The 19,202-nt window shown below is 45.0% G+C and overlaps 1 protein-coding gene across 28 annotated transcripts in view; it reads left to right on the forward strand.

Moving 5' to 3' along the window:
• The first annotated feature begins 477 nt into the window (after positions 1–477).
• The window catches only part of MFF (mitochondrial fission factor), a 42,982-nt gene continuing 24,257 nt past the window's right edge, over positions 478–19,202 (forward strand). For 3 of the 28 annotated variants that reach the window (XM_029068919.2, XM_029068915.2, XM_029068923.2), the window contains exons 1-8: positions 490–626; positions 6,319–6,428; positions 6,880–7,050; positions 8,160–8,377; positions 8,750–8,922; positions 9,098–9,133; positions 14,564–14,655; positions 18,897–18,971. In XM_029068919.2, the coding sequence (XP_028924752.1) occupies positions 7,013–7,050; positions 8,160–8,377; positions 8,750–8,922; positions 9,098–9,133; positions 14,564–14,655; positions 18,897–18,971 (632 nt within the window). In that variant the 5' untranslated portion in view covers positions 490–626; positions 6,319–6,428; positions 6,880–7,012. Of the gene's footprint in view, positions 627–3,006; positions 3,285–4,337; positions 4,384–6,318; positions 6,429–6,879; positions 7,051–8,159; positions 8,378–8,749; positions 8,923–9,097; positions 9,134–14,563; positions 14,656–18,896; positions 18,972–19,202 lie in introns of those variants that run through there. The other 25 variants (XM_029068920.2, XM_029068925.2, XM_039912492.1 and 22 more) reach the window with 24 other exon arrangements.

Raw genomic sequence — 19,202 nt, forward strand, 5'->3', positions numbered from 1 at the left:
GGATGGATGGATGGATGGATGGATGGATGGATGGATGGATGGATGGATGGATGGATGGATGGATGGATGGATGGATGGATGGATGGATGGATGGATAAGTGGATGGATAAGTGGATGGATAAGTGGTTGGATGGATAAATGGTTGGATGGATAAATGGATGGATGGATGGATGGATGGATGGATGGATGGATGGATGGATGGATGGATGGATGGATGGATGGATGGATGGATGAATGAATGAATGAATGAATGAATGAAGGGGGGGGAATGTGGAGGCGGAAAGGCCGTGGGGCGGCGGAGAGGCCTTGCCCTCACTCAAGATGGCAGCGGAGGCGTCTTCACTTCCGGTGTCCCGCAGTAGTCACGTGGGGGTGCCGAGGCGGAAAGGCGTTCGGGCGGCGGCGAGGCCCTTGCCCTCACTCAAGATGGCAGCGGAGGCGCCTTGACTTCCGGCGTCCCGCCGTGGTCACGTGAGCGTGGGCCGGGCGAGAGGGCGCGGGGAGGAGGCTCCGGCTCCGGCCTCGGCTACGGCGGCTCGGCGGGGTCAGCCTCAGATACGGCCCGGGAGGACGGACGGGCGGCCGGCCGGCTTGCCTGCCTGCCTGCCTGCCTGCCTGCCTGGTGGGTGAGTGCCACCTTCCTCCTCCTCCTCCTCTTCCCCCTCTTCCTCCTCTTCCTCCTCCGGGGCCGGGGCAGGCCCGGGCCTCCGCTCCCTCCCGCACCTAACACTGCTCATGAAGCTCTCTCTTAAGCGCCGACTCTGGGCCAAACACTGGGCGAGATGCAATCATAATAATGTTCGTATTAAACGCCCACTCTGTGCTAAGCGCTGGGGGAGGTGCAATCATAATAACGCTGGTGTTTATAAGCGCTGACTCTGGGCCAAGCACTGGGCTAAGCGCTGGGGGAGATGCAATCATCATAATGTTCATATTAAGCGCCCACTCTGTGCTAAGCGCTGGGGGAGAGGCAATCATAATAACGCTGCCGTTTATAAGCGCTGACTCTGTGCTAAGCGCTGGGGGAGGTGCAAGCATAATAACGCTGGTGTTTATAAGCGCTGACTCTGTGCTGAGCGCTGGGGGAGAGGCAATCATAATAACGCTGCTGTTTATAAGCACTTACTCTGGGCCAAGCACTGGGCTAAGCGCTGGGGGAGAGGCAATCCTAATAATGTTCGTATTAAGCGCTGACTCTGGGCCAAGCACTGTTCTAAGCGCTGGGGGAGATAACAATCATAATAACGCTGGTGTTTATTAAGCACTGACTCTGGGCCAACCACTAGTCTAATAATAATAATAGTAATGTTGGTATTTGTTAAGCGCTTACTATGTGCAGGGCACTGTTCTAAGCGCTGGGGTAGACACAGGGGAATCAGGTTGTCCCACGTGGGGCTCACAGTCTTCATCCCCATTTTACAGATGAGGTAACTGAGGCACAGAGAAGTGAAGTGACTTGCCCACAGTCACCCAGCTGACAAGTGGCAGAGCCGGGATTCGAACACATGACCTCTGACTCCAAAGCCCGTGCTCTTTCCACTGAGCCACGCTGCTTCTAAGCGCTGGGGGAGATGCAGTCATAATAATGTTCGCATTAAGCGCTTACTCTGGGCCAAGCACTGTTCTAAGCGCTGGGGAAATTGCAATCATAATAACCCTGGTATTTATTAAGCAGTGATTCTGGGCCAAGCACTAGTCTAAGCGCTGGGGGAGATGCAGTCATAATAATGTTCGTATTAAGCGCTTACTCTGGGCCAAGCACTGTTCTAAGCGCTGGGGAAGATGCAATCATAATAACGCTGGTGTTGATTAAGCACCAGCTCTGGGCCAAGCACTGTTCTAAGCGCTGGGGGAGATGCAATAACGCTGGTGTTTATTAAGTGCCTACTCTGTGCCGAGCACTGGTCAGCGCTGGGGGAGATGCAATAATAATACTGTTGGTATTAAGCGCTTACGCTGGACCAAACACTGGTCTAAGCGCTGGGGGAGATGCAATAATAATAACGCTGGTATTTATTAAGCGCTGACTCTGTGGCGAGCACCGTTCTAAGCGCTGGGGGAGATGCAATCATAATAACGTTGGTGTTTATTAAGCGCTGACTCTGGGCCAAGCCCTGTTCTGAGCGCTGAGGGAGATACAATCGTAATAATGCTGGTATTTATTAAGCGCTTACTCGGTGCCGAACACTGTTCTAAGCACTCTGGGAGATGCAATAATAATAACCTTGCTTATATATTAAGGGCTTACTCTGTGCCAAGCCCTGTTCTAAGCACTGGGGTTGATACAAGGTAGTCCCACGGGGGGCTCACAGACTTCATCCCCGTTTTCCAGATGGGGGAACTGAGGTCCAGAGAACTGAAGTGACTTGACCAAGGTCACGCAGCAGACAAGGGGCGGAGGCGGGATTAGAACCCACGACCTCTGAGTCCCAAGCCCAGGTTCTTTCCCCTAAGCCACGCTGCTTCTCATAAAGCTGTTCGTTCGTTCATTGTCGTATTTATTGAGCGCTCCCTGTGTGCAGAGCACTGTACTAAGCGCTTGGAATGTACAATCCGACAACAGATAGAGACAATCCCTGCCCAACAAGGGGCTCACAGTCTAAGAGGGGGGGACAGACTGGACCCAGCCCCTGTCCCACCTGGGGCTCACAGTCTTAATCCCCATTTTCCAGACGAGGTAACTGAGGCCCAGAGAAGTGAAGTGACTAGTCCAAGTCCCCCAGCAGACATGTAGGCGGAGGCGGCATTAGAACCCAGGACCTTGCGACTCCCAGGCCCCTGCTCTAGCCACTGAGCCATGCTGCTGCTTTGCTCCCCGGGAATATCCTCACTCCACCTTTGAGGGACCGGCCCCCCATTAATGGCTTTTTCTTTCTCCCTCTCCTTTCTGGTGGTTTCCTGGTCACGACCCCTTCCCTGCTAAAGAGTTAGTTTGATGTTTCGAGGGATGGGACGAGGAAGGAGTCTCGGGGCTTGGACACCTGGCTTCTGAACCCTCCTGGGCACCGCTTCTGTGGCCCAAGGTGACCTTGGGCCAAGACCTTGGCTTCTCGGATCCAAAGTTTCTCCCCCCCAAGAGGAGGAGGAGAGCAAGAAGTCAGTAATACCTGGAGAGACGAAAGGTGTTTGCTCCGAAAAGGACAAGACATAATGCTCTTCCTTCGGCTGCACGCCCCATTTCACGATGCAGACAGCTGGTCCACTGACTGACTTGTTAGATTCCAAAAAAAGCATCCCTCCTAAAGTTCCGACGGTGGCGTTGGACATCCTGGGGATTAATAAAGGTACTGGGAAATGTTCTTAGAGGAGAAAAAGGTATCATGTTAGCCTAGAAATCAATGGTGGGTTTCGATGAGAAGAAATCACCTTCAAGCTGTTGATTTCCCGAGTAGGAGGTTGTTGAAGAACAGGGTGAAAAGAACGTGAAACAGGGGCAGTGTCTGACCCGATTTTCTTGTATAATTGGCACAGGGCTTGGCACAAAGCGTGTGCCTCACATGCTATTATTAATACTATTATTATTATCAATTGTGGAGAGGGATAAAGAGAGGATAAGAACTTTAGGTTATTGGTGAGGATGCTCTGGTGGGCAAGGCCAGGGTCTCTGAAAAGTTGTTTCCGAATTTTCTTGTCTAGGCATTTATCTGCTCCTGAGAAGACATTTATATGTGCCAAGCGCTATTCTAAGCGCTGGGGTAGGTACAGGGTTAATCAGGTGGTCCCACATAGGGCTCACAGTTTTCTTCCCCATTTTACAGTTGAGGTAACTGAGGCCCAGAGAGGTTAATTGACTTGCCCAAGGTCACACAGCTGACAAGCAGCGGAGCCAGGATTTATTAAGGTGGATCATTGTCCTCACCTCCTTATATAAATAGATATTTCTCAGTGGAACCCTGCCTGTCAGAGAGAGACTGTTCCCTGCATTCATACACTTAGAACAGTGCTCAGCCCTTGGAACAGTGCTCAGAACATAGTAAGCGCTTAACAAATGCCATTTAAAAAAATTAATCTCATTAAAACGATCAATAGGGGGCATGGTAGGTAATATACAGCAAAAACAGTTTCTGTCCCAATGGCGACAGGTTAAACAAGAGCAGTGAATCAAGGATAACTTCAAAATTATGGGCTTGTGAAACAGGGAGAGTGGTGGTGCTGTCTACAGTGAGGGGAAAGACATGGGGGAGGACAGGGTTTTGGTCGGAAATGACGAGTTCTGTTTTAGACATAGTAAACATAAACGGGACGTGCAAGTAGAGATGTCCTGAAGGTAGGAGGAAACCCAGAAATGGATTTGCAGAAAATGAGAGTCTAACAGCAATCATTTGCTGACCATTTTAGGCATTGATTCCTGTGACAGTTCAACAAAACTAATCTACAAATAAGGTAGGTTTGTCTCTGCTCGTAGAACATTCCCTCCGTCCCCCAGAGTTGGTGAAGGACATGGCGTTGGAACTGCCTGGTTCAGGCAAGGTCACTGATTTCCCCCTTTGTAAAAGAAGTAATTTTTATTAAGCGCTTGATATATGCAGAGCACCGCACTAGGCACTGCGAAAGAGTTCACAAGAAGGGAATTAGACTCAATCAGTCGTATTTATTGAACGCTTACTGTGTGCCGTGCCGAGAGCGTACAATTTATTAAGCGCTTAGCAGCATGCTGTGCTAAGTTTCTGGGAGAGCACAGTATAGCAGAGTTGATAGACACGTTCCCTGCCCACAACTAGCTTACAGTCTAGAGGGAGATACAGGCATTGATATAAACAAATTACTCATATGTACATACGTGCCAGGGGCTGAGGGAGGGGTGAAAGTCCAAGTACAAAGGTGACCCTGAAGGGAGTAGGGGAAAAGGAACTGAGGGCTTGTTGGGAAAGGCCTTTTTGAGATGTGCTATTAATAAGGATTTGAAAATAGGGAGTGTGATCAGCTGTTGGATATGAAGGGGGAAGGTGTTCCAGGACAGAGGCGAGAGGTCGGCGGTGACTTAGACAAGATCGAGGTACTGAGTACGTTAGCATTAGAGGAGTGACGTATGCAGGCTGGGTTGCAGGGGGAAATCAGGGAGGTAAGGTAGAAGGGGGCAAGCTGATTGAGTGCTTTCGAGCCAGTGGTAAGGAGTTTCAGTTTGATGAGTTGGTGGATGGACAGCCACTGGAGGTTCTCGAAGAATGTGGAGACGTGGAGACGTGGTCGTTTTGGTAGAAAAATGATCCAGGCAGCAGAGTGAAATATGGACTGGAGTGGGGAGAGACAAGAGGAAGAAGGGGGTCAGCAAGGAGACTGAGGCAGTAATCAAGGTGGGTCAGAATACGTGCTTGGATTAACGTGGTAGCAATTCGGATGGAGAGGAAAGGGTGGATTTTAGCGATTTTGTGAATGTTGAATCGACAGGATTTGGTGGCAGATTGAATATGTGGATTAAATGAGAGAGATGAGCCAGGGATAACGCCAAGATTATGGGCCTGTGAGACAGGGAGGGTGGTGGTGCTGTCTACAGTGACGGGAAAGTCAGCAGGGGAGGACAGAGATTGGGTGGGAAGATAAGGAGTTTGGTTTTGGCATGTTAAGTGTGAGGTGTCAGCGGGACATTGAAGTGGAGATGTCTTGAAGGCAGGAGGAAGTGTGAGACTGCTGAGAGAAAGAGACATCAGGGCTGGAGATGTAGATTTGGGAATTATCCGCATAGAAACGGTAGTCGAAGCCGTGAACACATGAAGACATGGCCATAAAGAAATGGACCCTGTTTCTCGCAGGGCTTCCAATCCTTCTCCTCCCGTTCCCCCTAGAAAGTCTTCCCCACTTTATTAATGAGGGATGGACTAATTTCAACCAGTTTATCTTTTTGCTATCAGAGCTGATGGCCTTAATTATTACAGCTTTGGTACAGCCACTTGGCTTCTGGGGTTCCTGGGAGGTGGAATTCAGAGGCCACAATGGTACACAAGGGTAGATCCTGGAAAAGTCAGAAATGCTACCCTCTGGAAATGCTGCGCTCACTGTGCTGACTGTGGAATGAGACGAGTCATGTTGCACACGTAATTCCTGCTGAAACAGTGCTTTCTCCCCTAAACCTTGATTTGATGCTAAAGGTTGGATTTGTCCCAAGCAGAATCAGGTCGAACAAATGTCCAGAGTAAAACGATCCTCTCGAAAGTGCACTGGCTGTTGGCAGACTGCATATTAGGCGATCATATATATTTTACTAGAGGGAAGTTGGGCGTCCAGATGTTATGTTAAAAGTCCTCCAGGTAACAACTGGGCTTGAAGTGTCAAAGAGGAAGTAAATTGGTGATCTCAAATTTGCTTCTTTATTTTTTCCAGGAGAAAGAGACAGCAAGTTTCACCACTTAGCATATAAGGAAATTTGGAGTTAATATGGGACATAGAAGCAAGTAATCGGGCAGATAACCAACTGGTGCTGGAACCCTTCTGTGAGTAAACTAAACTTCCCCTATGGCTCTATCTCTTTGTATTCCATTTACATGCCAAAATGTTAAAATCTTAAAAGTTCAATTCCACTGTCTTAAAATGCTGATACTTTTCCTTAGTAGCCCTCTCTAAATATGTCTTACTCCATTAATAACAGGCACTATTTTTGAGTTGACATCCTACCGGCATGTGGTAAATTTACTACTCTTTTTGTTCATTTTCAAAATCACAAAGTAATGGAATTGCTAGAAACTAACTACCTGTACTAGTCCCAGTGTGTGCCATAGCTCTTATTTTTGTAAAGATCTGGATATAAACCCATCAGATTTGGTCCCAGGGCTTGCCTTTTTTTTTTTTAAGTATGACTTTAAGGTGTCTTGATATACCTGTGCTTACGAGTTACTTAGGTTATGAATTGCTGATGAACTGATTCTTATTCTTTCTTTTTTACAGCTGGAAAAGCAGTGTCCGTGCTCTTATATACAGCTCCAAAAAGAGTTCAGATCTGTAGGGGAACAGTTGTGTAAAGTAACCTAAGGTGCAGGGTATTAAATAGACTTTGTAGAAGTGCAAGTACTGATTAAAAATGAGTAAAAGAGCAAGCAGTGAATCGCCTCTAGGAAGGTTAGTGGAGTTTTATTCAGTTTAGCTGGCACCATACGATTTGAGTTAGTAGCTACAAAATCACCATGCTGTAGGCCGATATTTGCATGTTCTTATCAATAGGATATATTTTGTGCTGCAGTCTTCCTAGCCTTTTTCCAATGAGCCTGGGTCTCCCAGTGACTTGAAAAGCGTACCTGCTCATTTTGCACTGCCAATTTTCCTCTTATGTAAGGTGTTTGGTTTTTTTTCAAGATATGGAAATAATGAAAGTAAAGACCATTGAGTTCACAACTCCTCAGAGGCCAAGGAATGTTGAAATTAAGACTTTCTTATAGCAAGCTTTATACTTTGTGGTAGTTTTAAGTATTTTACTAGAAAGTCAAAGTATTTTATGTTTGTTGAATTTGGAGCTTTTCAGGGGTTAAATTCAACCTTTCCTTTTTAGTTATGTAGCATCAACACTTGAATTTCATGTTTTGGGGGGTTAAACTCTTAACCCTTCCATTTTAGTATTTGTGTAAATTTAACTCCTTTTTCATAAACTTAATTTGCATCATTCCTTTGAGAGAAAACTGACTACTTTGAAGCAATTTTTTAATGTGCATGAAAACACTTTTTGGCCTTTTAAAAAACCACTTAATTTTTGCTTAGGGCTATGTTGAAATTTTTTTTTAGTTTAGGCATCTTTTGAGCTATATTTTCCAAGCAGCATGTTCTTTCTTTTTTTTAATGCAGCAAGAAAGGGTATGTGTGCATTTGGTCTTTATGAAAAATCCATTCAATGAAAACAAAGGGAAATTTAATTCATTGGACTTCAGATGGGATGTTACCGGGAAGACAGTTTTCTTCTGTGATTTTACACTGTTTTCATGTCTCAATTTTTAGGTGTCTATCTTCTAGACTGTAAGCCCCTCCTGGGCAGGGAATATGTCTAGCAACTCTGTTATATTGTGCTCTCCCAAATCCTCAGTTCAGTGCTCTGGACAGAGTAGGTGCTCAATAAATGTGATTGTTTTCTTCCTCCTGCTCTGTGTGTAGTCTATTTGCCCACGATTTGCACAAAATGGGAAAACACACAAGCTCTGGTGTATCATTCCCTAATCCTTGGGTGTGTGATCTTTTGTTAGGATGAGTGGGGCAGCGTTCCCTTCTCCCACAGCCGAGATGGCAGAAATGAACCGGATTCAGTATGAAATGGAGTACACTGAAGGGATCAGTCAGAGAATGAGGGTCCCAGAAAAGTTAAAAGTGGCTCCCCCAAATGCCGACCTGGAGCAGGGCCTCGACGAAGGAATCCCAAATGCTAGTGTGACTATGCAGGTTCCCGAGAGGATTGTCATAGCAGGTATGCTTCTGCTGGTAGACTGTTTTAGTGCTAATTATATGTAACAACCCAATTACAAATGATTTTGACAGGTATATATGTAAGAGTTGGAGGCACTTTATTTAGAAGATACTGAGAGGAAAGTTTCATCATCATGCTGTGTGCTTTGTGACTGAGCATTCCTTGCTAATCGGTGTGTTGGTAAATGCTGAGCTGACTGGGGGAAAGCTTGGTTAAAGTAAAAAATCACTGCAGCTTTTTATGGTGCCTAGACCCTCACTAACATCATTTAAGTGACTTGAACTGAACGACAGTTCAAAAAACTAATCACTATTTGTTTCATGCTTATAGCGGTTTAAAGAACAGGGAATCTTATTAATCCTGTTTTTCCAGGAAATAATGATGACATTCCATTTTCAAGACCAGCAGACCTGGGCCTCATCCAGTCAACCCCCTTCAAACCTCTGGCATTGAAAACACCTCCCCGTGTTCTCACGCTAAGCGAGAGACCCCTCGATTTTCTGGATTTAGAAAGATCGGTTCCTCCCACCCCTCAAACTGAAGATGTAAGTAGCATTTGTTTCCTCTTCTAAGTGATGTCCGTTGTATTCAAGTGAAGGAGAAGGGAAGGAAGGCAACAAGGTGGTGAATCAAATTTGCTGCTGCTTTATCAGGATGTACTATATGAACATGGAGGTGCTCTGAGCATCGACCTTTACATCTGAACACTTTCCATTTCAGGAAAAGTTACATTTGGAGGAGGAGCCCTGCCAGCAGGTGGGTGATCCTGCAGGTTGGAACTAGAGTGGGCGGGACTTGAAAGCCATCAAGGGAGACATTCAAAGATGGGGAGAGCAAACAAGGAGAGAGGAAAAAATGGGTGATTCATACCTGCTTGAGAGGCTGTTTCTGAAAATACCAGAAGCAGCTTGAGGTAATTCCCTTCCTACTTGTTTTCCTAACAGGTAGATATTTTGCTACCTGTTTGCCTAGTGGGAAGAGCACAGGTCTTGGAAGAACCTGAGTTCTAATCACGGCTCTGTCACTTGTCTACTATGTGACCTTGGGCAAGACACTTCACATACCTGTGCCTCAGTTTCCTCATTTGTAAAATGGGGATTTAATGCCTCTTCTCCTTCCCTCTTAGACTGTGAGCCCCATACGGATCAGGGACTCTGTCCAACCTGATTATCTTGCATCTACCCCAACACTTAGAGTAGTGTTTGGCACAAAGTAAGTGCTTATCAAATATTATTGTTATTATTAGTCAAGTATTTTATATATGAGCTTTGGGAGGAGGAATCCCAAAATCGAGTTGCAATCTTGCTTCCGCTATTGAGCTGCCATTAATGGCAATTTATGTAGTTTTTCTGGGTTGGCTTGGTGGATTAGAGACCCCAGACTTCTCTCTCCTTTGATGCCCCCCATAAGAGAAGGTAAATCAAACTAGCATGGGGTCACCGTAGAGATTTTTGGAAATGTGGCGCTACTCTTGGAGGGGCCAGACTGCGGTTCATCTTCACTCACTGGGCCTTCACGGTCCAAAGCTAGGTCCCATATGCTGTGTGGCTGGCTTTTCATCGCGGCAGGCCGCGGCGGGCCCCTGATCCAACACTCCTCCTGGCCGGGGAAGGGCTGCAGCACCCGGCCACTGTCTGCCCGACGCTCTCTGCAGTTGGGGGCGGTGGCAATTGGGATCTGACAGAGGGTGGAGTGGTAGAGAGAATGGGAAGGACAAATAAACCCTGTCCGTCCTTGCCTTCTGCCCATGTTAGTGAAGTAAAGGTTGCGGGACTGGGCAGTAGCAGCTGCCAACCCCCCAGACGGACGACAGCAGGGGCGCTCCCAGGGGACCTGCTCTCGCCTCATCGCCGGCTCCTCATTTAAAAGCATTATCTTTGCCTCCCATGGCCGCACTTTGTTCTGAGCAACTTTGGCTCCTGCTGAGCGGGCGGACCCCCCTCCCCCCGGCTCCCGGGGCGCCGTGCTCCTTTCATATCACCCCATGCAGCAGCATCTGGGCCCCAGGAGGAAGAGCCACCGGGGGAGGGAGAGAGGGAGGAGCAGCAGCGAGGCCGCTGAGCTGCTGTGGGCCCCAGCCCCTGAACGCGAACCTGGATGTGGAGTGGGTTGTGAATCCGGCTGACTGCTTCCAAGTGAACGGCCATCCTCCCCTCCCTCCCTCCTTCCCTTCCTCCTGGTCCACCCTGGGAATGCATGCTCCTCATCCGTTTCCGATCTGCAGCTTTGGACCATATTATGTGTGCTCTTTGGATCATGAGGCTTTTCCACTCCTGCTCGAGGCTCTACTTAAAGGAGAACCCTCATAGCCCAGGGCATGGGTGTCCTGTTGGCCTTGGTCCAGAATTGGCCTAGATTCATTACTATGTGTGAGTTTAGCTCTCATATGTAAAGTTAAGGCTACTTTTATAACATTTTCAGTCTTATTAAACTACTGGGGTAATTACAAGGCAAACAGATTAAACCAAGTTCCTTTCTGACACATCGGCCTTTAATCTAAATGTGGATAAACATACGCATAGATTGTAAGGTTCTCGTGGGAAGGGATTGTGTCTACCAACTCTGGTGTACACTCCCAAGCACTTAGTACAGTGGTCTTCACCTAATAAGGACTCAGTAAATGTCACTGATTGATAGAACAATAATAGTGAAATACAAAATCACCAATCCAAGGAAACAGTGTAAGCACTTACTACTGTGCTCTGCACACAGAGTAAGCCCTCAATAAATACGATTGAATTGAATGAATGAATGTAAAACAAAGTAGCTAATCAATCATATTTACTGAGCGCTTACAGTCTGCAGGGCTCTGTTTTAAGTGCTTGGAAAAATACAGTACAACAGAGTTGGTAGACACATTCCCTGTCCACAATGAGCTGACAGTCTGGAGGGGGAGATAGACAAATTGCAGATAGGCGAAGTAGCAGAGAATAAAAATGCGTATGTAAGTGCTGTGGGGATGGATTGACTACTAAAGTGCCTGGATGCATGCCCAAGGGTATAGGTGACATAGAAGAGAGGGCAAATAAGAGAAGTGAGAATGTAGTCTTGGAGGAGAAAAATTATCTATCCTAGCTTAGAACAGTGCCAGCTAAATATTAAAAAATTAAAATTAAAAAATATTTAAAAGATATTTTATTAGATGGGGAGAGTGGTAATCTGTTGGATGAAAGGACTTAGAGGACTCCAGGCTAGAGGAAGGACATGGGCAGGGGGGTGAGCTGTGAGACAGATGAGATACTGGGAGTAGTTTGGTGGGGTTTTAGTAGGAGATCAGAGAGGTAAGGTAGGACGAAGAGTAGAGGATTTGTGTGGGAAGATGAGGAGGCCTGTTTTGAGCATGTTAAGTTTGAGTTAGGAGAGATGGAGGGCTGGAGAGGTAGGTTTGGTAATCATCTACATAGAGATGGTAGTTGAAACCATGGGAGTGAATGAGTTCTTCAAGGGAGTGGGTGGAGATGGAGTATAAAAGGCTAATGGTTTTCTTGCCTCTTGGTCAAAGGCCAAAACACCTAGTTGCAGACTTAGTAGTAACTCGCTGTGCTGTGAATCCATGGCCAAGTTGCCTAACCTCTGTTCCAGTTTCTCTGTTAATGGCTATTAATTAAGAAAGGCTTATTACTGAGCAGCTTTCGAAGATGTTTAGATAGTGAAAAAACCCAAGGTGTACTAATAGGTTTGTCAAATTAAATTTTTAAACAAATATATTGTCATTTTTCTTGCCCCAACACCCAGAAGGAATCTTAAAGAAAGAAATGCCATTGTTAGAACAGGAAAAAATTCAATCTCAAAGTTTGTGTTTTTATATCATTCAATCAGTGGTATTTATAATAATAGTAATAATTGTAGTATTGGTTAAGTGCTTACTATGTGCCAGGCACTGTACTCTGTGCTGTGGTAGATACAAGCAGATAGGGTTGGACATAGGACCTGTCGATGTGGGGCTCACAGCCTCAATCCCCATTTTACAGATGAGGTAACTGAAGCACAGAGAAGTGAAGTGACTTGTCCAAGGTCACATAGCAGACCATAAGAATAATAATAAATATGGTATTTTTTAAGCGCTTACTTTGTGCCAAGCACTGTTCTAAGAGCTTGTAGATACAAGATTATCAGGTTGTCCCACTTGGGCCTCACAGTCTTAATCCTCATTGTACAGATGAGGTAACTGAGGCTCAGAGAAGTAAGTGGCTTGTCTGGGGTCACAAAGCAGATAAGTGGCAGAGCCAGGATTAGAATCCATAACCTTCTAAGTTCCAGGCCTGTACTCTATCCACTCTGCCCTGCTGCTTACCATGAGTGCTGACTGTGTGCAGAGCACTGTATTAAGCACTTGGGAGAGTACAACAAAATTAGTAGACACATTCCCTGTCCGTAACGAGCCTAACAGTCCGTCATACTTTGTGTCCAAAAGCTGTGACTGCAGTAATGACCCAGTGTGTCTCTCTGAAAGACAGTCCTTACTGTCATTTTACACGATAAGCCACACGATAAGCCAGCCTCAATACACCCTTTCTGCTTCTCACCTCCTCCCCTCACCCCTCCTTCCTGTCAGTCCTTCTTCCGCATAACCACCTGCGGTGAGCGGGATTCTGTTAGGCTAGCGTGCTTTGCCTTGAATCGCTCCTGGGGATTCTGTTAGGCTAGCGTGCCTTGCCTTGAATCGCTCCTGGGAGAGAAAGATCATGCCCAAAGAAGAGCAACTACTTTAGGGAAAACCCTGAGACAGTTTGGAAGGCTCCGACAGTGCTGCTCTGGTTGGATTCTTTGTCAACATGGCAGTCAGCTGTATTTGACATTGGGAAATATAGCACCAGTCTAGATGACCTTGCCATGCCGGTTATAAATCGTCTATAGATCATCCATCTCCTTCTCCCCGCAAGGTGGGGAGAAGGGAGGGTGTGGTGGTACCCATCGTCTTGGGTTTCTGGCCTGTCACCGGTGACTGGCAGCATCGGGCAGGCTTTGGCGACGCGCAAGGTTTCGGACACCTGACCCACTCAACACCGCAGCTCTTGCCGCTCAGACGTGCCACCGTTTTGGTTGTTCAAGTGGCACATCCGAGGGGAGAGGCTTCCGGCCTCCGCAGCCTGACTCTCAACACGAGAGCCACCTGGGAGCGGCCGAGCCAGGAAGCCACCGCCCTCAGCCGCACATGGCACTTTTGGATCTTTCTGCACTTTCCAGTTCCTGGAAGTTTGAGACTTTTTTAAGCCTGAAGCTATTTTCCACCTTATTAAAATATGGCAACAATACAGCGGCTAATAGTTTAAAAAGATATTTCCTAGTTCAAAATATAAAGTGTCTTCTATAAAAACCACATTTGCTGAGCCACTTGCTCAACCAAAATGTAGGAATTTCCACTGTCCTGCAACATGATTTTTAAGAACATCGGAACAGATTGCCTGTCCTAACTTGGGCACCAAAATGATATGTCAATTTAAAAAGATATATATTTTCAATAAATATCCACAGATATTGATTTTTAGATGAGGACTTTTAGTTTTAAAGACCTTTCATGTGATATGCCTCCATTTTTGTGACTAGCTATTGTAATTAGTGCGTTTTTGTATTTTGTAGTATTAATCATTGATAGCCAGTGGTTTTTCTCAAATATGGACAAGGTCATTGACTGTCATTATTCAGGTGGGAACTTGAATATCGTTAGCCTCATGTCGGGTGGACTATGATCAGATTATCTTGTATGAGTCAATCGATATTTACTTAGCACTGTGCTTGGCACATAGTAAACATAATAAATATTCCAATTATTATTTTTAGTATTAATCTCTGGTATTATACACCACCCACTAGGCCCCTGGGGTTTCTATTCTAGCTCTAGGTGTTCTCAGCTGCTTGGGAGTTAGGGGCACTTAGAGCGTATTTGCAGTGGAGTCCCTGGGGAATGGGAGGTGCTCCCTTCCTTTCCTCTCCTACCTACCCTCTCTCCCTCCTCTCCCCTCACACTTCCCCCCCAAACACCTCTCTTTGCTCCCATCCCTCCTTTCTCTGCCCTTTAGCTATGGATCCTGACCCTAGGGAATAATCCTGTCATCATCCTGGACTCCGAGGCACCAGTTTCCTGCTAGTTACCCTCCTCTACCAATCCTTCCCTCCTCTGTTCAATGGCTCCCCAGTTTTTCTAGTCAATATTTTCTAGTCTCTTTCAATTTCTTTGTTTTGCAGCAAATTCGTGCAGTTGGCAGACTGAAAAGAGAACGGTCCATGAGTGAAAATGCTGTCCGTCAAAATGGGCAATTAGTCAGGAATGATTCCATGTGAGTACAGCCCTCACACCTTATCGTCATTTCTTTATTTACTGTCTGGATTTTTCTTTTGGTTTCTAAATATTCTCAAGTAACAAGTCCTGGATGTGTTGCTTTGTTGTTAATTTTAGGGGTGTCTACTGTACAGCTTGAAAAACTAATCTACATTCCTTGTCTGAGGGTGTAGCTCGTAATAGCATGTTTATATGATTTTGGAAGTTACTGTATGATACCTTTTAGGGAAACTGATGTGTTTTTTTCATATAGTCTATCTGACATTTTTAGATTTTTGTGAGGAGGGCTACCCTTATGCAAAATCATCTCCTTTTCAAGTTATTGAACCATTTTTAGGGGTGTACCTGGGTATATTTTATGGTCCAAAGGGAGGCAGAAAGTCCAAAAATGAAAGGTTGTTTTTTTTTTCCTTTCAAAGGGTATGGGTCAATTGTCTTACCCTCTGGGCAATTAGAAAAGGAAGAACACTGTCCAAAATATAATTTTTTGAAACCTTTTTTTTTAATTTTGTGGGCATCTGATTTACATTTTTTTAAGGGAAGAACATTACTGCCTGACTTTGGTTTCTAAAAGGGCAAGTCTGTGTTCTGTAAAAATGTAATGGATTTAATTGCCTAAAGCATTGAAAAATAGAAATATTTGAAGAGGGAAATTTGAAATTCCTTCCTTGAAATTCCAAGTGTGTATAAGCATACAATCTTACAGCATGAGAAACAGTGTGGTTTAATAGATAGAACATGGCCTGGTTGTCAGGATTACGTGGGTTCTAATCCCGGCTCTGCCACTGGTCTGCTGCATGACCTTGGGCAAGTCATTTAGCTTCTCTGTGCCTCAGTTACCTCATCTGTAAAATGGAGGTTATGACTGTGAGCCCCATGTGGGACATGGACTGTGTCCAACCTGATTGTCTTGCATCCTACTGGAGCATTTAGTGCAGTGTCTGGCCCATAGTAGCACTTAAGAAATAGCATTTAAAAAAAAATCTTGGTTGACACTCTTTAATCCCTTTGTCAATATCTTTATTGTTTGTTCTTGGATGATAAATAATTTTCATAATCACAAGAACAAATAATCTTAAGCTTCCATTATTGAGACTGAGCCCCTGTGTGGGTCAGGGACCATGTCCAACTTGATTAACTTGCATGTACCCTAGTCCTTAGAACGGTGTTTGGCCCATAATAAGCACCATGTACCATTATAATAATTATTATTACTCTTATTTACAAGAACCATACTTCTTCACTTTTGCTGAAAGTGGCCCCTCAGTTGGCTAATTAAATATATATTTGGGTATTTTCCTTATAATAAAGAGAAGAATGTCAGTACTTGCACTTTTGTGACTGACATAGGACTCATTGGCCTAGGCCACATTAAATGGTTGAGAAGTGAAAGAGCTAATTATTATTCAGAATTAAGGCTAAAACTTAATAAAAAAGAACAGGTCCCAGATCTGTGGTGGTCAAAACTCATTTGTGCTAACTGGGTAGGTGGCATAATTGTGAGTAATCAACAGAAGTCATATTGGACTATATGTGTCCAAAATTTTCTCCAGAGGATAGCAGACTGCAGGAACGTGACTTCTTTATATATTTTGTATCACTAAAGGACCATCAAGAAATTGTCTGCTTTCTTACCCGATAAAGCTTGATACTGAACCTAGTCTAGATCAGGGGTCGGCAACCTATGGCTTGCAAGCCATCAGTGAGTCTTTTTGGAACCAGCTGTGGCTCTAGAGCGTAGACACCCCATCCATGGGGGCCATCACCCTCCTCTCCCATCTCCCCAAACCCCATTGCCTCGTCACCATGAAGGCCATGCCCCACAACATTTGGTGCAGGAAGTAGTTGACCTGTCTTACCTCTTTGAGCCAGAAAGAGGCCTGTGCGGCGTTAGGATGGAGACTCTTCTCCTTTCCTCCTGCCAGTAGTACAAGACCCCACCCCAATCAGGAGCCAGTGGTTTCCCTCCATCGCCGCTGGACGACCCAAAGCTGTTCTTGCTTCCTTTCTCTACCTCCACCCCCGGCACCCACGGGGACGACCTGTCCCTTGGTGACTCTATTCATTGCCATTGTTCTTGTCTGTCCGTCTCCCCCGATTAGACTGTAAGCCCATCAAACGGCAGGGACTGTCTCTATCTGTTGCCGACTTGTTCATCCCAGGCGCTTAGTACAGTGCTCTGCACATAGTAAGCGCTCAATAAATACTATTGAATGAATGAATGAATGATGAGATGCCCCCTCGCCCCTTCCCCCATCGCATGCTGCCTACCTATTCCTTCCCCCCCTCATCAAGCAGCAGCAGGTCCATGATGAGCCAGTCATGCTGTGGGCAGGGAAGAGGACTGCTCAGTCCCCACAGGTACCAGGGAAGGGAGCGAGAGCACCCTACAGGATGGGCACTGCTTGGATGTGTCACGGTCCCTCAGGACCTGGAAAAGAAAACCCATCTCCCCTACCTCCCATGTGCCCCAGGTCCAGAGGAGCTGAGAGGGGGTAGTGGTGCAGGAGGGAGGGGGAAGAGGAGATGAGGAAAATGGTGACAACAGCAGCCCTTGTGCTTTTCAGTTCTGGCACCCATCCTCTCCCCAATCCACAACCAGGAATAAATTTGTGTTTTTTCCTTCCTTTTTTTACCTTCCTTCTCTTTTCTCTCTCCCTTTTTATTTCCTTCTTTTCCCCTTTCTCTTCTTCTCCCTGTTTTCTCTCTCCCTCTTCTCTAAGACTGATTAGAAAACATGAAATAATTTTTTACAAAGTAAGCTATGTTGTTGCTGTCTTACGCTGTCGAGTCGTGTCCGACCCACAGTGACGCCTTAGACACATTTCTCCCGGAACGCCCCGCTTCCATCTGCAATCGTTCTGGTAGCGTATCTGCAGAGTTTCCTTGGTAAAAATACAGAAGTGGTCTACCATTGCCTCCTTCCGCATAGTAAACGAGTCTCTTGCCCTCGACTCTCTCCCACGCCGCTGCTGCTCAGCACAGGGGAGTTGTGACTTCTAGCAGATTGCCGTCTCACTAGCCACTGCCCAAGCTAGGAACAGAACGGGCAGGCCTCTGCTTGACTTTCCCTTCTGTAGTCGTGACTGGTAGGGTACTGGAATATCTCCAAGTGCGACCTTCAGAGGGGAAGCTATGTTAATGTATGGTTAAATTGTACGATTGGCTTTTATACTCCAGTTGCTCAAAGGTTTTCTTTTGTTTGTCCCTCCTACGTAGGAAGGTTGCCGACCCCTGACCTCGTCCCTAAATCATTATATTACTGCACTTTAAAGGGAGAAAAATAAAAGTTTTCCTTATTAGTCAGCATCACTCAGTCTTTTAAGATTTGTGATATTTCTTAACAAAACTATGTAGTGTAATAATTTTAAGGAGTAAAAGAAGACCTTCATGCTGTGCACATGTGAATCATTCTCTCCTTTTCTGAAGGCGGGATGATGGATTGGTTGTCTTCCCTTTTCTCAAACATCACGGTTATTATTGCTAGATAGGTTGACACTAACGGCATCTGTATGTTATAATACGCTCCTGACAATTTCATTTGTGTAAATGTGTTCATTTATTAATGGTATGTTATATCACAGATTAACAAGACTAATAATTGCTTTGTTTTGTTTTTCCAGCTACTTCAGTAAATACTATCGATTGATTAGTTGATCCTTGACTAATTCATATATAATGGTTTTTAACAAAAATAAATGTTTTAGAATTGCTTAAGTGAAAGTTTCCATGTTTATCCCCTGAATTAAAACTGTCCAACTTCCTTTGTTCTTTGCAGGAAAATGTATATTTGAACTTGTTTTCTTTCCACACACTTTCCTGTCTCTCCTCTTCCTTGACATGTTAAAAATGAATGTTTACATTTTAAAGTTTATTAATACATAGACAAAAAATTTGCATGTTTTAGAGTTTAGTTTGGTAAGCATCACTGTTCAGAATGGAACTAACCTCTAAGAAAGAAATTGTTCAACTCTTGCTATTTGTTCTAATCTAGTTTCCTCTTGCAGTGAGATTACATATCACTTTATGAATCTTTCTCCCTTCTCAATGCCATATCTTTGTACTTGGCCATTAATAGAAGATTGTTATTGGTGAAATAAGCAGTATACCTAGCTCTGAAATTATTATATTTGCATTGGGGTTTGTACTGTTAGCACAAGAAGTGATGCTGCCAATAGAATTTCTAGTTATTTATGTTATTAAGATGAAAATGTAAAAGAGAAATACTTATTATTTAAGGTGGCACAGATCAGATTCTGCCCCAAGAAATAAAATTTCAAGGTTCCAGTCATCTCTCTCTGCACCAGGATACATGTAAGATATAAGTATGATCTACTCATGGAGAGGAAGTGCTTTAGTTGTTTGGATTTCTGCAGGACTAATTTGTCGTGCCCAGAGTCTTTTACCACATAATGATTTAACATTGCGTGCTTGGCTTTCAAGAAGTTTTCTTTCTATTTCATCAGACCCCTTTGTAGTGGAAAAATGAAATTTAAAAAGGAAAATGGAAGGATAACTTAGCATATTATCCAAGCAACTTTATGA

This window comes from Ornithorhynchus anatinus, chromosome 7 (assembly GCF_004115215.2).
Source record: "Ornithorhynchus anatinus isolate Pmale09 chromosome 7, mOrnAna1.pri.v4, whole genome shotgun sequence".
Lineage (NCBI taxonomy): Eukaryota > Metazoa > Chordata > Mammalia > Monotremata > Ornithorhynchidae > Ornithorhynchus > Ornithorhynchus anatinus.